Consider the following 16,471-nt stretch of genomic DNA (forward strand, 5'->3'; position numbering starts at 1 on the left):
CTGTGTCTTCTCTGGCTTTTTTATTGGATGTTTGGATTATCCATATCTTCTGGTTTCTTCATATGCTTTGTCATTTTCTGTTGTTTTTGTCCTCTTGGCATTTGCTTATCTTGATAGGGTTCTTTTAGGATATGCAAGATTATTTGAACATTTATCTATAATTTGATACAGCTGCAGCTTGATAGAGTGCACTTTCCCTGACCTACCAGGAGATGGCACTCCTGAGCCACCTCTTACCTTCATGCCAGTTCTCCCCAACTTCGTCTATGCACTGATTGGGGTTCTAACCATGTGGAGGTCCAGTCAGTGCACCAATTTCCTGTGTGCACTGGGGACTGCCAGCCGTGTGGGTAGGGGGCATGCCCTGCACAGTTTGGCAGGGAGTCTGATCAGGACATGGTGGTCCTGGCCCTTCTCGGGGCTGCGTATGGAGAACTCTGTGGCTGCAGACCTACACGTCTCACCTTCCAGCTCCACAGTCCCTCTCTGCTGTGCACCCACAAGTCCCTGGGATTGGGTCAGGGCTCCTGGCACTTGTGTGCGGCACTGACTCTACACTGTACACACCACGGGCCTCCATGGAGGAAGAGTGCTCACTGTCACAAACCTGCTGAATCTAGAATTCCCTCAAAGAAGCTCTTGGCCGTGGAGCTGTAAAGAGTTGTCCGTCAGCTAGCTGCCAAGATGGCTGCATGGGGTGTGGAAATCTATCCCCTTCTGTGATCATCTGCCTGCTCCAATGGACAGTCCCTGGGTTGGGGGCTCTTGGCTGCAAGTCTGTGAAGGTTTATCACCCATGCCAGGTACTGAGGAGGTTGCGTGGGGTGTCAAAGGCTACTCCTCTCCATGCTGTCACCTGGCTCCAGCCACCCGTTCCCTGGCAGTGTTCCGGGCCACTCACTCACCCATCTTAAACTCAGCCTCTTGGTTTCTCCAAGTACACACAATAGGTTAGAAATCCCTGCCCAGCTGGTGGAACCTAGAACTGCTGTTCTGGATCACTTTTTGTCCTTTAGTATTTTTCACAGTGGAGATTTTTGCTCTGTGTCTCCTAATCCACCGTCTTGGATCCCTCCCCCGCATTGTTTTCTAATAAATGTTCATATACTCATGAGTGATTATAGTTTTTTTCTTAAGAGAGAATTACGATTGAATTGAAAATTGTTTTTTATTTTAAACAACTTTCCACGAAGCAGGTAATATCCAAAATGAGGTCAAGCAAGAACTACCAGATATTTGTTTTTCTTATTCCTTTCTTTGGTTATTGTTTATTTTCTTGGAGTATGTTGAAAGCAATGTTTAAAAAAAAAAAAAAAACAAAACAAAACTGCTGGAGACAGTTAGTAGACCTAACCATGACTTACTACTGCTTCTTATAGGTCTTATGGAATCGGAGAAAACATTATAACAGGGATATTCTTAAATAGTGGAAGAAGACTTTCAGTGTATTCTATATCATTGATCTCCAAATTTTTTTCATCATTTACCCCCAACAGTAAAAAAAGCAAAACCTAAAACAAAAGAAAACATTTTGGGCTTGAACCTCCAATTCATATATATTTTATGTGATTTTGTATGCCTATACTGCTGAACTATTATATTATGTACAGTATAGTTTATTGGTTAAGAACATGAGTTCTTCATTATAGAATTTAAATCCTGCCCCTATCATTGTGATGTTGGGCAAGCCACTAAAAACCAAGCAGACAAATCCCGATAATTTCCAACTCTTTGTGCTTTAGTTTCCCCACTTGTAAAATGTAGTGATAATTTTGTCAACATTACCTGATTTTTGTGAGGGTTAAAGGAGTTAATGCATTTTCTTAGAATAGTGCCTGGTGCATGATAAGTGCTCCAGAATTGTTACCTGATATTAGTAATAAAATGTGTTAAAAAATAGAGATTAAAGAATGAGATTAAAAAAGTCTATAAATCAAAATAATAAGATTTTCTTATAGCTCAATAGATGGTCCTTTTTGAGACCACTGATCTCTAGGTAGTCTTGTGCTAGCAGCTATAGAGATTAAAATGCTGTTCATAGCATTAATGCTGTTAATGCTATTAATTAATGCTGTTAATGCTGTTCATAGCAGCATTATTCACAATTGCCAAGAGATGGAAACAACCCAGATGTCCTTCAACAGATGAGTGGATAAATAAGATGTGGTATATACACACGATGGAATACTACACGGCAGTAAGAAGGAACGATCTCGTGAAACATATGACAACATGGATGAACCTTGAGACATAATGCTGAGCAAAATAAGCCAGGCACAAAAAGACAAATATTATATGCTACCACTAATGTGAACTTTGAAAAATGTAAAACAAATGGTTTATAATGTAGAATGTAGGGGAACTAGCAATAATCCAAGAAGAACAGATAAGCTATTTAATGTTCTGGGAATGCCCAGGAATGACTATGGTCTGTTAATTTCTGATGGATATAGTAGGAACAAGTTCACAGAAATGTTGCTATATTAGGTAACTTTCTTGGGGTAAAGTAGGAACATGTTGGAAGTAAAGCAGTTATCTTAGGTTAGTTGTCTTTTTCTTACTCCCTTATTATGGTCTCTCTGAAATGTTCTTTTATTGTATGTTTTTTTTTTTTTATAATTTTTTTTTTCATGCAGTTGATTAAAAAAAAAAAAAAGTTAAAAAAAAAAAACAACAAGGAAAAAAAGATGTAGTTCCCCCTTGAGGAGCTGGTGGAGAATGCAGGGGTATTGGCCTACCCCACCTCAATGGTTGCTAACATGACCAAAGACATAGGGGACTGGTGGTTTGATGGGTTGAGCCCTCTACCATAGGTTTTACCTTGGGAAGACGGTTGCTGCAAAGGAGAGGCTAGGCCTCCCTATAATTGTGCCTGAGAGCCTCCTCCCGAATGCCTCTTTGTTGCTCAGATGTGGCCCTCTCTCTCTAGCTAAGCCAACTTGAAAGGTGAAATCACTGCCCTCCCCCCTACGTGGGATCAGACACCCACGGGAGTGAATCTCCCTGGCAACGTGGAAATATGACTCCTGGGGAGGAATGTAGACCTGGCATCATGGAACGGAGAACATCTTCTGGACCAAAAGGAGGATGTGAAAGGAAATGAAATAAGCTTCAGTGGCAGAGAGATTCCAAAAGGAGCCGAGAGGTCACTCTGGTGGGCACTCTTACGCACAATTTAGACAAGCCATTTTAGGTTCTAAAGAATTGGGGTAGCTGGTGGTGGATACCTGAAACTATCAAACTACAACCCAGAACCCATGAATCTCGAAGACAATTGTATAAAAATGTAGCTTATGAGGGGTGACAATGGGATTGGGAAAGCCGTAAGGACCACACTTCACTTTGTCTAGTTTATGGATGGATGAGTAGAGAAATGGGGGAAGGAAACAGACAGACAAAGGTACCCAATGTTCTTTTTTACTTCAATTGCTCTTTTTCACTTTAATTATTATTCTTGTTATTTTTGTGTGTGTGCTAATGAAGGTGTCAGGGATTGATTTAGGTGATGAATGTACAACTATGTTATGGTACTGTGAACAATGGAATGTACGATTTGTTTTGTATGACTGTGTGGTATGTGAATATATCTCAATAAAATGAAGATAAAAAATGTGAGTTCAATTAGGCAAGAAACAAAATTATGCTTAGCGAATACATTAGAGTATCTTTTTAAATTATGACATCCTGACAAATAGAAAAACTAAACACTTAATAGTTTTGAAGCAAGTTAGACAAAATAACTTTTTTTATTATTTTAGAAGACAATAATAGCCAAGATTAATTCATTCAGTGAATATTTCTTTAATATTTACTATGGCCAGACATTGTTTTACTTGCAGGAGATACAGCAGTGAACAATACAAAGTCCCTGCCTTTACGCTGCTTACGTTTTGTGGTGAAACGCCATTATGATGGTTAATAGTACCGTTCTGGTTTGCTAATGCTGCCATTATGCAAAATACCAGAAATGGATTGGCTTTATAAAGGTTATTTATTAGGTTACAGTTTTACAGTTCCAAGGCCATAAAAATGTCCAGACCAAGTCATCAACATGATGATACCTTCACTGAAGAATGACTGATGACATCTGGAACCCCTGTCAGCTGGAATTCACATGGCTAGAGTCTGCTGGTCCTTGGCTCCCAAACTCTGGGTTTCATCCCTTACCTTAGCATCTGCAAACGTCCTTCTCGCTGCATCTCCAAGTGTCTCCCAGCATAAGCAAGCATCTGGGTCTGTGTTGGCTCTTAGCTTCTCTCTTAAATACTCCTGTGAACTAATCAAGACCCACTTGAGTGGGCAGGGCCACACCTCCGTGGAAACAATCTAATCAAAAGTATCGCCCACAGTTGGGTAAGTCACATCTCCATGGAAACAACCTAATCCAAATATCCCACAAGATTGGATTAAAACGTGGCTTTTGTGGGGGGCATAATCTATACAAACTGGCACAGGTATTATCTTCCAAACTAAACTGAATGGTTTAGTAACTAAACTGTTATTAAAGAGAAGATGTTATTTGATGTCAAACAAAATACTTGTGATAGAGTCTTTTAAACACTTTAGAATATCTGAGTCTGATTCTTTTTTGATTGTGTGGAATAAAGCCTCAATCCTTAAGGTCAAACACGATTAGAGTTGATCATGAAGACTAAAGTATTTGACGGATTTTCTGCACTGGAAAGATACCTAAGGCCAGGTGGTTGGTTTTTTTAATCTTAATAGTGTTTGGTGCACAATGTATATTCAGAGTCAGATTTTGTGCAAAGATAGCAACTTTTTTTTTAAGGCAATTTTATTGAGGTATAATCACGTAACATACAATTAACTACCTCATTTACCATTGTTCTAAATAATTTTTTGTTTATGTTATTTTTAAAAATAATAGTTGAGCATGGGAAGCTTCAAAAGGTACAGCATGATATACTATCTGGATGTCCCTCCCTTGATTCCATATCCTCTCCTCAAAGACAGTCACTGTTATGAGTTTTTCATGATATATTCCAAAAATATTCAAATAATATACAACAATATATTTGTGTTTGTATGTGCATATAAGTTTGTATACATAAATGTTTGTATATAAGCATAAATAGTGGCATGCCAACTATTCTGCACCTGACTGTTTTCATATAATGGTATTATCTTGGATTAGGTCCATTTCAGTGTATAAGAATGTAACATTTTTTGTTAGTTTTTTAAAATGAATTCATAATAGTCCATATATGGATGTACTACAATTAATTTAACCAGTCCTCTGTTAATGGATGATCAGGATGTTATAAATCATGATATTCATACAATGCACCATGCGTCTTTGTGGCCTTATACAAATACATTTGTAGCATGGATTCTTAGAAGTGTTTGGTCAAAGGTATTTTTGCCTATCTCGTTAGTTAACATTTCCCTGATTATTAAGTGAGGTTGAACATGTTTTTATATTTTTATGCTTTTTATTTTTTTATGCTTTTCTATAAAATTCCTGTTCATTTCTTTTATTCCTCTTTCTTTACAGGTGTTGAACCATTGTAAAATAACTCGATAAGAATTGTGTATTACTCTGGACAGTAATTTGCTGTTGGTTTTATGTGTTATTTGTTACTATTTCCAAATATTTTGGTTTTTCTTTTTATTGTGCCTCTTTTAAACTTTATTGAGGTACAATTTACAGGATGTAATCTATCTTGATCAGTGTTTCAGATGCAGTTGAAAATATTGGATATTCTGTTTTTGTTGTGTGGAGTGTTCTCTAAATATCAATCAGATCTAGTTGATTTTCTTCAGTTCTGTATCTTTGTTGATCTTCTGTCTGTTTTATCAATTACTGAGAGAGGAGTGTTGATATCACCAATTATTGTGAAGTTTTCCATTTCTCATTTTAATTCTGTTTTACTTCATGTATTTTGAAGCACTTTTGTTAGGTGCACACATCTTTAGGATTGTCATGTCCTCTTGGGTTAATTGATCCTTTCATTATATTTATTTTCATTCATTATTCCTTGTAATTTTCCTTGCTCTAATATCTACTGTGTCAGATATAAATATGGCCATTCAAAATTTCTTTGAGTGGTGTTCCCATGGAATATTTTTTTTCCACCTTCTACTTTAAACCTGCACCTATAATTATGCATAAAGTGGTTTTCATGTAGAATATATAGTCTAGTTTGTTTCTTGCTCTTTTGTTCCCTTGTTACCCCCTTTTGGTCTCCTTTTGGGTTACCTGAACATTTTTTTAGTATCCTATTTTCGTTTTTCTATTGCATTTTTTATTATATCTTTTGTATAGTATTTTTTAAGTGGTTGCTCTAGTGAATAAAATACACATACTTAACTATACACGGTGTGTATAGAATTAATATTTTACCACTTCAGTTGGAATATAAGTGTTGCTACAATATAATCCATTATGTTTATTCAGTATTTACCATTTCTGTTGCTCTTTTTTCATTCCTGATATTTGAAGTTTCCCTCTTTTACTTCTCTTTTGTCTGAAGAACATTACTTAGCATGTGTTTTAGAAGAGGTCTTTTGGTGAAGAGTTCTTTTTTTTCTTCATCTGAGGGCACCTTAATTTCACCTTCATTCCTGGAAGATATTTTCTCTGGATATAGAATTCTGTGCTTATAGTTTTTTCTTTTAACACTTTAAAAAGTTTTGTTCCACTTTCTTCAGGCCTTCATAGATTTTGATGAGAAATCTGCAGTAAAATCGAGTTGCTTTTCATCTATATATAATGTCCTTTTTCTCTGGCTGCTTTCAAGATTTATTCTTTTTTCTTGAGTTTCAGCAGTTTGATTATGATTTGTCAGGACATGCGTTACTTTGAGTTTATCCTGTTTGGAATTCACTGAGTTTCTGGCATCTATAAATTTGTATCTTTTGCCAAATTTTGGATGGTTCAGACATTATTTCTTCAAATATTTTTTTCTGAAACACTATTCCTCCTACTTTCTCTGACTCAGAAGACATGAATTTTAGACCTTCAGCTATTTTCTCATAGATCCAGGAGGCTCGGTTCTTTATCCTCCCTCCCTTTCTCCCTCTCTCCTTTCTTCCTTCCTCCCTTCTCCCCCTTCCTCCCTCCCTTCCATTTTTAAATGCCTGCCTGACCATTGCTACTGTCAGACAGATCACCCAGCTGCCTGCATTGTGGTAGGATTGCCTGGACACTGGGGCAGGAGAGAATAGAAAAAGGAAAAAAATTGAAATAAAGAAGGAATTTTCCTCACTCTCTTTGACCTTTAGAAGTTCCTTTTCATTCCTCAGAGCAGAAAGAGAAATCTACTTTGATATTAACATTGCTACTCTATTTCTTAGGATTACTGTTTACATGAAATAACATTTTCCTTCCTTTTACTTTTACCATTCTTTCTTTATATTTAAACTGGATTTCTTTTAGACATTCCATAATTGACTCTCATTTTTATCCATTCTGACAATGTCCCTAGGACAATTTAAAATTTAATGTAAATATTGATAACAAGGACTATAATCTTATTTGCTTTCTATATGTCCCATTGTTCTTTGTTCCCCCTCTTCTACTTTTTCCCTGTCTACTTTCCAATTAATTGGGCATGTTTTGCATTCCATTATGTCTCTACTCTTGGTTTTGTGTTATTTTCTTTATGGTTACTTTATTGGTTTACTATATACATCTTCATTTTATAGTCTAACAACAAATAATAATATGCCACTTCCCATGTAATGTAAGAACCTTAGAATAGTATACTTTCATTTCCTCCCTCCTATTTTTCTGCTACTGTTGTCAGGATTTTACTTATACATTTGTTATAAACCCCAAAACACGTCATAATTTTTTTGCTTCAAGCAACTAAGTATCTTTTCAAGAAATTAAACAATAAGATAAAAAGGTCTTTTAGGTTTACTCATATATTTACCATTTATGCACTTTTCATTCCTTTGTGTATATTTAAGTTTTTAATCTGGGATCATTTTCACTTCTCCTGTATAACTTGATCTTTAAGATTTCTTATAGTGCAGCTCTGTAATTCTTTCTTGCTTTTGTCTCAGAAAGTTTTTAACTTCATTTTCTCTGCATGTAGAATTCTAGGTTTTTTTGTTTGTCTTAACTTTCAGCATTTTTTCGGTCATTCCATTGTTGCCTGGGATGCACAGTTTCTGGCAAGATGTCACAATAATGCTTATTATTTTCCCTCTGTCTGTAGAGAGAGGTTTTTCTCTGAGTGCTTTAAAAATTTTCTCCTTATCACTGATTTTCTGTGGTATAATTATGGCGTGCTTTGGTGTGGTTGTGTATGTATCTTTATCCACTTGGGGATTTCAGAGGTTATTTGATTGGTGGATTTTTAGTGTTCATCAATTTGGAAAATTTTGGCCATTATTTCTTCAATTTTTTTTTATCTCTTCATCTGTCCTTTTGGTACTTCAGTTAGACATATGGTAGATCACTTGGTATTGTCCCATCGATACTTCATTCATTCATTTGCTTCATTTTATATAGATTAAATTTTGTCTTAGAGTTCATTGATCTTCTCTTTTGTAGTCTAATTTGCTGTTAAATCTATACATTGGGAAATTTTCATTTTAGATATTGTATTTTCCATCTCTAGAAGTTCGATTTTGCTCCTTTTAAATACGTATTGCATTTTTCTTATGTTTTTGTTTCCTACTAAATTCTTGTATGTAGTTATAATTTGTTTTAATATCTGTGTCTCCTTGTTCCATCATTTCTGTCATTTTTTAATCCACTTCTGTTGACCAGTTTTTCTTGGATATGAGCCATATTTTCCTGCTTATTGTCATTTTGATAGAATGTGGAACATTGTTAATGTTAATGTTACATTGTTAATTATCTGGATTTTATCTTCCGAAGTGGCAGGAATCATCTTGATCCCTTTGAGACTTTTTTCTTTAGCTTTACTACCATGCATCTAGATTAGATTTTACTCAATGGATGGATAGTTCTTTTGCGGAAGTGTGACCCCTCTCAGCTCTCTACCGAATGCTCTAGATGATTGTCAATTGACTTTCCACTTTGTCTACCTGCTTATGAACCTTGGTAATTGTTCAGTTTAAAACTCCCCTGTGTTTATTTGCTCTTGTGGATTTTTACCCTATGCATGTGCCTAGTACTCAGCAAACACTCAAGGGGACCCATGTGCAGCTTTCTTGAGTTCTTTTCTGTACAGCTCCTTTATCTCTTGAATTCCAGCCACTCTAACCTCCCTAAACTCTGATCTTGGTCTCCTCAGTTAAGACCTTCATACTTTGTTTGGGTTCTCCCTCTGTACCTGCATTCAGGAAATGCCTCTAGCTTGAAAGCTGGGTCAGTTGTCAGGATCACACTTCTCAGAGATCGGAGTCCTGCTCTACCTATTGTCCAGTATCTGAGAACATCCTTTTCATTTATTTGATCAAGTTTTCTATTTGTTTATAATGGATGGCCGGAAGCTATATTATGTATTAATATCTGTATTCTCTGTTAATTTTCCTCTTCTTGCATATTTACTTTTCTATGAGGAATCAAAGAAGTAGCTTGTTTAGCTAAAACACAGTCCCTTTGGTGTCTAATGTTATATTAAATATGGAGATTAATATAGAGAGAACTAACATCTTTACAGTATTGAACTTTGGTAGCCATGTTAAGCAGTATATGCCTTTCTAATTTATAATTTTACGTATTGAGGTAGTATTTCTCTATTCCTATTTTGAGTTTTTACCAAAAATAGTTGTTTATTGTTTTAAAGTGCCTTTTTTTATGCAACTGGTCATTATTTTTCTTTGATCTATTAGCATGGTGTTTTATGTTTATACACTCCCTAATATAGAACCCATTTATACATTCCTGGTATGAAGCCCACTTAGTTATTAAAATATACTACTAGATTTTATGTGCTGATACTTTATTTTAGATTTTTGCATAGATTATTTTTTTCACATGGATTCTTGATTACTTTTGACTATCCCAAATTTCAAATTCCTAACCTTCATTTGCAGCCCTTAAGTAAATATAATATGGACTTTAAAGGGTGTTGAAAAAGGATGGTTCTTCAGAATGCGTGAGATAAATGGTGTTTGGTAATTTTTAACAATATAGCATTTATTTGAATATATTAGCATTTGTGTTTTTGCTTCAAAATAACTGTTAAAAGAACCATTTTGTATTCATCTTGCTTACATGGCAAGGAGAAATAGGGCTTTTTTTTTTTTTTTTTTTTACACCAACTCTTCTCAATAAACTATGCTTGAGTGTTAGAGAATATAGTCTAGTCTAGATTTACCAGAAGAAAACATTTAACCACTTTACACATCAATATAAACAATTAGTTGTCAGTAATTCACTGATATTTTCTCTCTTCACAGGTTCATTTTAACTTGCAGTTTACAAAACCAAATACATCATCACTAGGAGATGTTCACTCAGGAACAACTATTAATATGCCTTGCTCAACTGATAAGGAAAAGTAAGTAATTATTGACATAAATTTTAATGTTTGCAATTTTGAATATCGGCTTAAAGAATTCTTATCAGTAATGTTGCCCACCTGTTTGTGACATATAAAGTTGGTGACCAATGAAATTTAAGTTATCACTTTTCGCCATAACAAAGAAGTTTTCTTTTTTTTTTAACTGAGGGATACTGTTAGACGTATAGCATAATCTTGTCATGAGATTTTCCCACATAACTGAAATGCACTTGTAAATATTTTAAGGTATGTAGACAGAAATCTTTTAATTCCTCAGTCAGCTGCTCCCCGCACCTCTGCCCCTGCTGTATCAGTATGTCTGCCTCTGGAAGTCTCCATTTTTCTGATTTAATGCTTCTAATGTGAAGTAACTGAAGAAACCAGTTAGTTAAACAAGCTGGAATTATATGGTAGATAAGAGTAAAAAGCCTTGTGAGATTGTCCTGCAGAGAACATAAATAGGGTTTAATGTCAATTTGATACTTCAGTTTTGCCTGCTTAGAGATGTATCTATTTTTTAGATCTTACACAGGTTTTTCATAGTGAAGTTTGGTGAGTCAGTTATTTGTGGTTAAATTAAATATACCTATATGTAAACTTGTGTCTCTGGGTAGCCATCTTCATGACTGTAATATTTTCTTGTAATTATGCTTGCTCATTTGCTTAAAATTTAATGGCTTCAAGGCCTGTCTGCTGGCACTCATAATCATGAGCTATCACCGTCCTAATACAAAATTAATAACATAGCTCAAAGTGGATCCTTATCCCAGCTCTGTGGACTTTAGTCTTAAGCTCTTCTAAAAATTGGTACCACAACAATCATTAAAATAATTAATGTTTATAAGCCTCCATTAAAAAATGTCAGAATTCTTTGAAGTCCTGAAATATATATATATATTTGTTACCTTTATTCTCACTCTTGTTCAAGAGGCAAAGTCCAGGAATTCTTATTAATGGTAGACTACTATGAAATATTCATACATTTAATTCATTTTACAAACTAGGAGCAATTTTACCAGCAAAGATGATGAATATTTGCAATATGAAATCAAACATATATTATGTGTCCCTTATAGGACTCTTGCTATTTTGAGTTTTTTCTGTTTAGGACTAGGTTGATCTTTGTCAGTTAGCAAAAAGTGGCAACAGATACCAAAGGTTAAAGACAAAAATAACATTAAAATAGAAAAAAATACCTACTGACAAACTTAATTCTTTTCTGAATATTTAAGGATATAATGTCATTGTTTTGCAAAAGCTTTTAACTTCTTATGAGTGTATTAGTAAAAGTGTTGATACTGAACAGACATTTAAAAGAAGGAATGCAGTGGTAGAAAGAGGAAAAATAGAAATGTCCTTTCTTTTTTCTAAAATTCAAACAGTTGTGCTCATCTGAAAGAACTCATTGTTATAGTATGTATTAATATTTTATGACAATTTTGAAGTCACAGAAATAGAAATCTTACTCATTTTAATACAGGATGAGATAGAAATTACTAAATGATTAAATAATAATGGTATTCTTAAGGCATGTACATGTATTTAAAAGTCATAGAATTTTTCTTTTCCCCCTACAGTCCTTATCCCAGAACTTAGAATTTTTACTTTGATTTGTTATAATTTACTCTTTACTGGGAAGAAGGGAACTTGGGCTTATTGTATATAGAAAAATGGTTGTTTGCTTAAGAAGGCAGTGAAGAATGTGATTTGTTTGAACGTTGTAAAGCTATAAGTTATATTTAATCTTATAATATGTATATATATTAGATAAATCTTCAAAATTAACTAATAAGATTTTTTTAAAGTAAGTAATTACTGTTTTCTTTTTAAGTGGTGAAAATCTGGGGCTGGAATCCAAGTATCTGAAGAAAAGGGAAGATAGCATTCCTTTACGTGGGCTCAGCCAGAATCTATTTAATAATAATCCAGGTGAGAAGACTGATATGAAATGGATTTTGCAGACAGTGGTTTAATTAAATGTATATGTAAAGATTTCAGTGAATACAAATGATCTTTTTGTCTTCATTTGCAGACCATCAGAAAGAAAGCACTCTAGGAGCATTGCAGACATCATCAAAACCCACAGTGCATCCTTCTACGTCTTCAGCATATTTTCCTGGGCAGTTACCCAACAGTTAATTACTAGTGCTGTCCTTTACTTTTTATTGAAGTATTAGAAACTTAGATGGTTTCTGTCTTCAAATTCAAAGTCCACTTGAGCTATTTATTAGATTGTTTTACTGATGTCATATTTGTAAGACGGTTTAGAGAAGCAAATTTGTACTTGGGGATTGGTGAAGATTGAGTTAATGACATTTTTTGGTTTGTGAACATAGTACTATTTTATGGAATAGTTATATGAATTTTATTAATCCTTAAAAATTCAGTTCTGAGGAATGAGTTGGTCCTTATAAGGGACATTCTAAGCATTCTATCTGGGTAAATTAAAAACTGCTCAGAATATAATAGTATAAAACCAAAGAATAATAAATCATTTTATCATTTTCATTGGCATTGTAAAGTTTTAAATTTGCCAGCTGAGAATTATGATGGAAAATGATTATCTCCTAAGATATCTATATTAATACTTAAAGGGAAAAGTCCTAAATTACCTTAAAATGAAAGGAATTAAATTTTCATGGTAAGTATGAGTATCTGCCAGCTATTGAATAAGTCTCTTAAATCATTTTAGATAAACTTATAAAAATTATTCAGTGTATTTACACAAAGAAATTAGGTATAAAGTGCTTTCGTCATTCAAGTTGAAAAGTTCATAGATTTTAATGCTTCTTGAACTTAACTCATCCAATTTTTCTCAAGTTTGAATTTTATTAGTTTGTTATTCAGTTAAATTTGTTTCAGTGGAATTTTGTTTTAAAAATTGGCACTATACAAAATCTTCTCTATAAGAGCATCATGAATTTTCACAGCATTTTGTTTTTATAATATAAAAATTTAGATTCATTTTTAATGTTTTCTTAGTAAAGTAGGTAAAACAACTGTAAGAAGTTGCAATTTTCTTCCCTTCCCTATATCTAAAATAGTTTCAAGTAAGAATTCTTCCTTGGAATAAATTGGGTTATTAAAAAATAATCACTCAGAATCACAATCGTAGGGACCCCATTTTGACTTGTTGTTGACAACCATCCCACACAGAATAACATTCTCTTCAGAATCCTCTAAATCAACTTTGTAAATTAAGCATTTCTAATGCTCATGTGATATGTAAAGTTATTTTCAAGTACTGTATTATAGATGAGGAAAAGAGGCATTTCAAGATATAAATAACATGCCAAATTCTTGGGTTTCATGGTAAGACAAAGAATCTTGACTCTTTTTTTTTTTTTTTTTATGAAGCCACTTTATTGTTTTCTGATTCTTTGGAACTCAGCAGGCAATTTCAAGCTGTATTAAGCCAGGGATCTAATCTAAAAATTCAAAAGTAAGAATAGGCAGTGACTTCTTATATAAAGTTTTTAACTCATTTAGATGTATTATTAAGAATACTAGGTGACGATTAAGTGCTGATAATCTGGAAAGAAATCTCTTGGTGGGACTAGACTCTGATTTGTTGTAAATACTATGTAACATATATAAAACGTGACAGGGTTTGGATGGGATGCATGAAATATAGGTAGCTCTTCTTTAAATATATCCTCTTTCATATTCATACATGGAAAAATTGGAGGCATTTCCAAAAGATAGGATAGAGATCATTCAGTCATTTGATCATTTGGATCAAATCTGCTAAAGATTTTTTTTTATTAATGTATACATACAGACTTCTAAGTGTGTTAATTCTTTGCTCTACCTCTTATAGCTGAAATTGTTTTGTATTGTAAAATTGTACATGTGTTAATAATCAAAATGTTGCATTTAAAGTATTTTGAAAACTGTCAACTTAGTTAATAAAGTATTACAATTACTTTGGAATTATGAAATTTAAAAAATATATAAAAAATAGAATTGATCTCCAACATATATACATAGAAAATTAAGATTTCCAGCTAAGGTTTTATTTATTTCCTCTTTCTACAAGAGTATTTTACAGTGATGGAAAGAATCTTCAAAGGGAGAAGATATAAAGCTTTGATTTGTTACTGTAAAAATGACTATGGTAACAAATAAAGCCCAAACAAGCCCTATAGGGAATCACAGATCAAGACTTGTTTTAAAAAAAGATCATTAAAATATTTAATTTTATTAACAATATTTACATTTCTCTTTAAGACCTTATGTAACCATAGTGAATGTTCCAAGTTTAAAAAGCATTAAGCAATAACCACACACAAGATGAAAACATTGTAAACTATACAGTTACTTTATGTACAATTTTTACAAAGTAACACTTTTTTAAATAATATAACTGGACACAAAAATATACACTTTAGAGAAATTCACATCAGTAATTGTATAAAGCTCTCTTCTAGGGTCCTGAAAATTTAGGACAAACATTAGCTCTGTAAATAAAGTGTTACTGTGACAGTCCTGAAAGGCCACTATATATATTTATCTACATATAGATATCACATTGACATTTTCAAGGCTACCAGCTTTACTATATAATTTTTAGATTATGTATTCAAGTGTTGAGGTTCTTATGATTTTGAAACATTAAAAGAATAGTGGTATAAGAAGTAGCCAGGGAATAGCATTTAGATTTACAGGCTCTAAACACCCCAATTTAAATTCTAAATGTCTGATATGTTCTCACTTCAAAAACCAGTAATGAATGTTTAAAATAAAATTACTGCAAACAAGCTTGAAACATGATTCAGATTTAGTACAATTTTAAGTTTTTCTTTTAATGCAAACAATTCATTTACCATTTCTTTACTTTAGTGCATCAGCATTAAGGCTTTGAATTATTTGACCCAAGATTTTACAATGTTAAACAGGTCCACAACCATACTACCTACTCTTTCTCACTGAGACTCAGCATAGAGTTAAAGCTCAACACCTTAAGGAAATGGTAGCAGAGACATATTCTAATAGCTAAGTAGTTACATATATAGTTTTTAATTAAAGATGTATAATAAAACAAACAGCTTAGTGGCAAGAAACTGGTGCTAATAAACAAATAGTTTCTTTTCAAAAGAAATTGTAACATCTTTGGAAAACTGTCTGGTTCCTTCTTTAGTTCCCACGAAGTTCATGCAGATACATTTCTTAAGACAATCTTAAAATACACCATGGATGGAAATGGAATGTACATCCAGAACTACAGGTGAAAACTAAGACCTGGGTGCTGATAGAAAAAATCTTCCTGATTTCAGTTGTCACACATTTGTGTCTTGGAGTAAAGGTTCTTTGGCCTCTCCTGGGGCTTGTGTACTATGAGGATGGCTGTGACTGCCACAGTGTTTCTTCCAACTGCTAGACCTTAAGCTTAAGTTGGTATGTTCCGGAATAAACAAGGCAACAAGCAGAGCCAGCAGTACCGAACAGGCTCCAAAGAGGAAGGGGGGGCCAGGGATGATGGAATTCTGAGGAAGGAAAAAATAATTAGGATTTTTGCACAGATACCTGTTTAAATAAGAAATTGCTTATCTTTTAGTAATAACTGATTACTGTGAGTTACAAGCAGATAGCATCCCTCTTTCTATTAAAAGGGACACTATCTAACTGACCTAATTAAAATAAACAGCCAAAAAGTTGGAAAAAAAAAAGCCTGTGCAAAAATATATTGCCACTCTCAGCACCAAATGTGAACAGACATTGTATTGCACTTTTAAATTTGTTAAAGAGGAAAACATTTATAAAGAGGTCTCCAAAGTAAAACCAAGTATCTTAAAATAGTAACTACAGTAGGAGAATCAATTAACATTTTTTTTATTGTGTTTCAACACAACACAGATAATGGCAATACTAGGAAAAGAATGAAAACACTTGTTTTAGCCCTAAACTTCATTCTTAGCAAAAACTGCACTGCCAGTTTTTCTGGTGTAAAGCCCACAAATATATGTTCTTTTTTATTAAAAAGTAATTGTGGCTGGTTGGAAGATTAGTGTGGAACTCTGCGA

General features: G+C 33.7%; 2 protein-coding genes across 2 annotated transcripts in view; one reads left to right on the forward strand and one right to left on the reverse strand.

The window, feature by feature from the left end:
* The window catches only part of SASS6 (SAS-6 centriolar assembly protein), a 76,879-nt gene extending 62,512 nt beyond the window's left edge, over positions 1-14,367 (forward strand). The window contains exons 15-17 of the mRNA XM_037826545.1: positions 10,345-10,445; positions 12,280-12,377; positions 12,481-14,367. Of these exons, the coding sequence (XP_037682473.1) occupies positions 10,345-10,445; positions 12,280-12,377; positions 12,481-12,587 (306 nt within the window). The 3' untranslated portion in view covers positions 12,588-14,367. The remainder of the gene's footprint in view (positions 1-10,344; positions 10,446-12,279; positions 12,378-12,480) is intronic.
* Positions 14,368-14,630: 263 nt separating this feature from the next.
* MFSD14A (major facilitator superfamily domain containing 14A) overlaps positions 14,631-16,471 on the reverse strand; it is a 47,793-nt gene continuing 45,952 nt past the window's right edge. Inside the window, exon 12 of the mRNA XM_037826546.1 lies at positions 14,631-15,934. Coding sequence (XP_037682474.1) covers positions 15,728-15,934 — 207 coding nt within the window. The 3' untranslated portion in view covers positions 14,631-15,727. The remainder of the gene's footprint in view (positions 15,935-16,471) is intronic.

This window comes from Choloepus didactylus, chromosome 2 (genome assembly GCF_015220235.1).
Source record: "Choloepus didactylus isolate mChoDid1 chromosome 2, mChoDid1.pri, whole genome shotgun sequence".
NCBI lineage: Eukaryota > Metazoa > Chordata > Mammalia > Pilosa > Megalonychidae > Choloepus > Choloepus didactylus.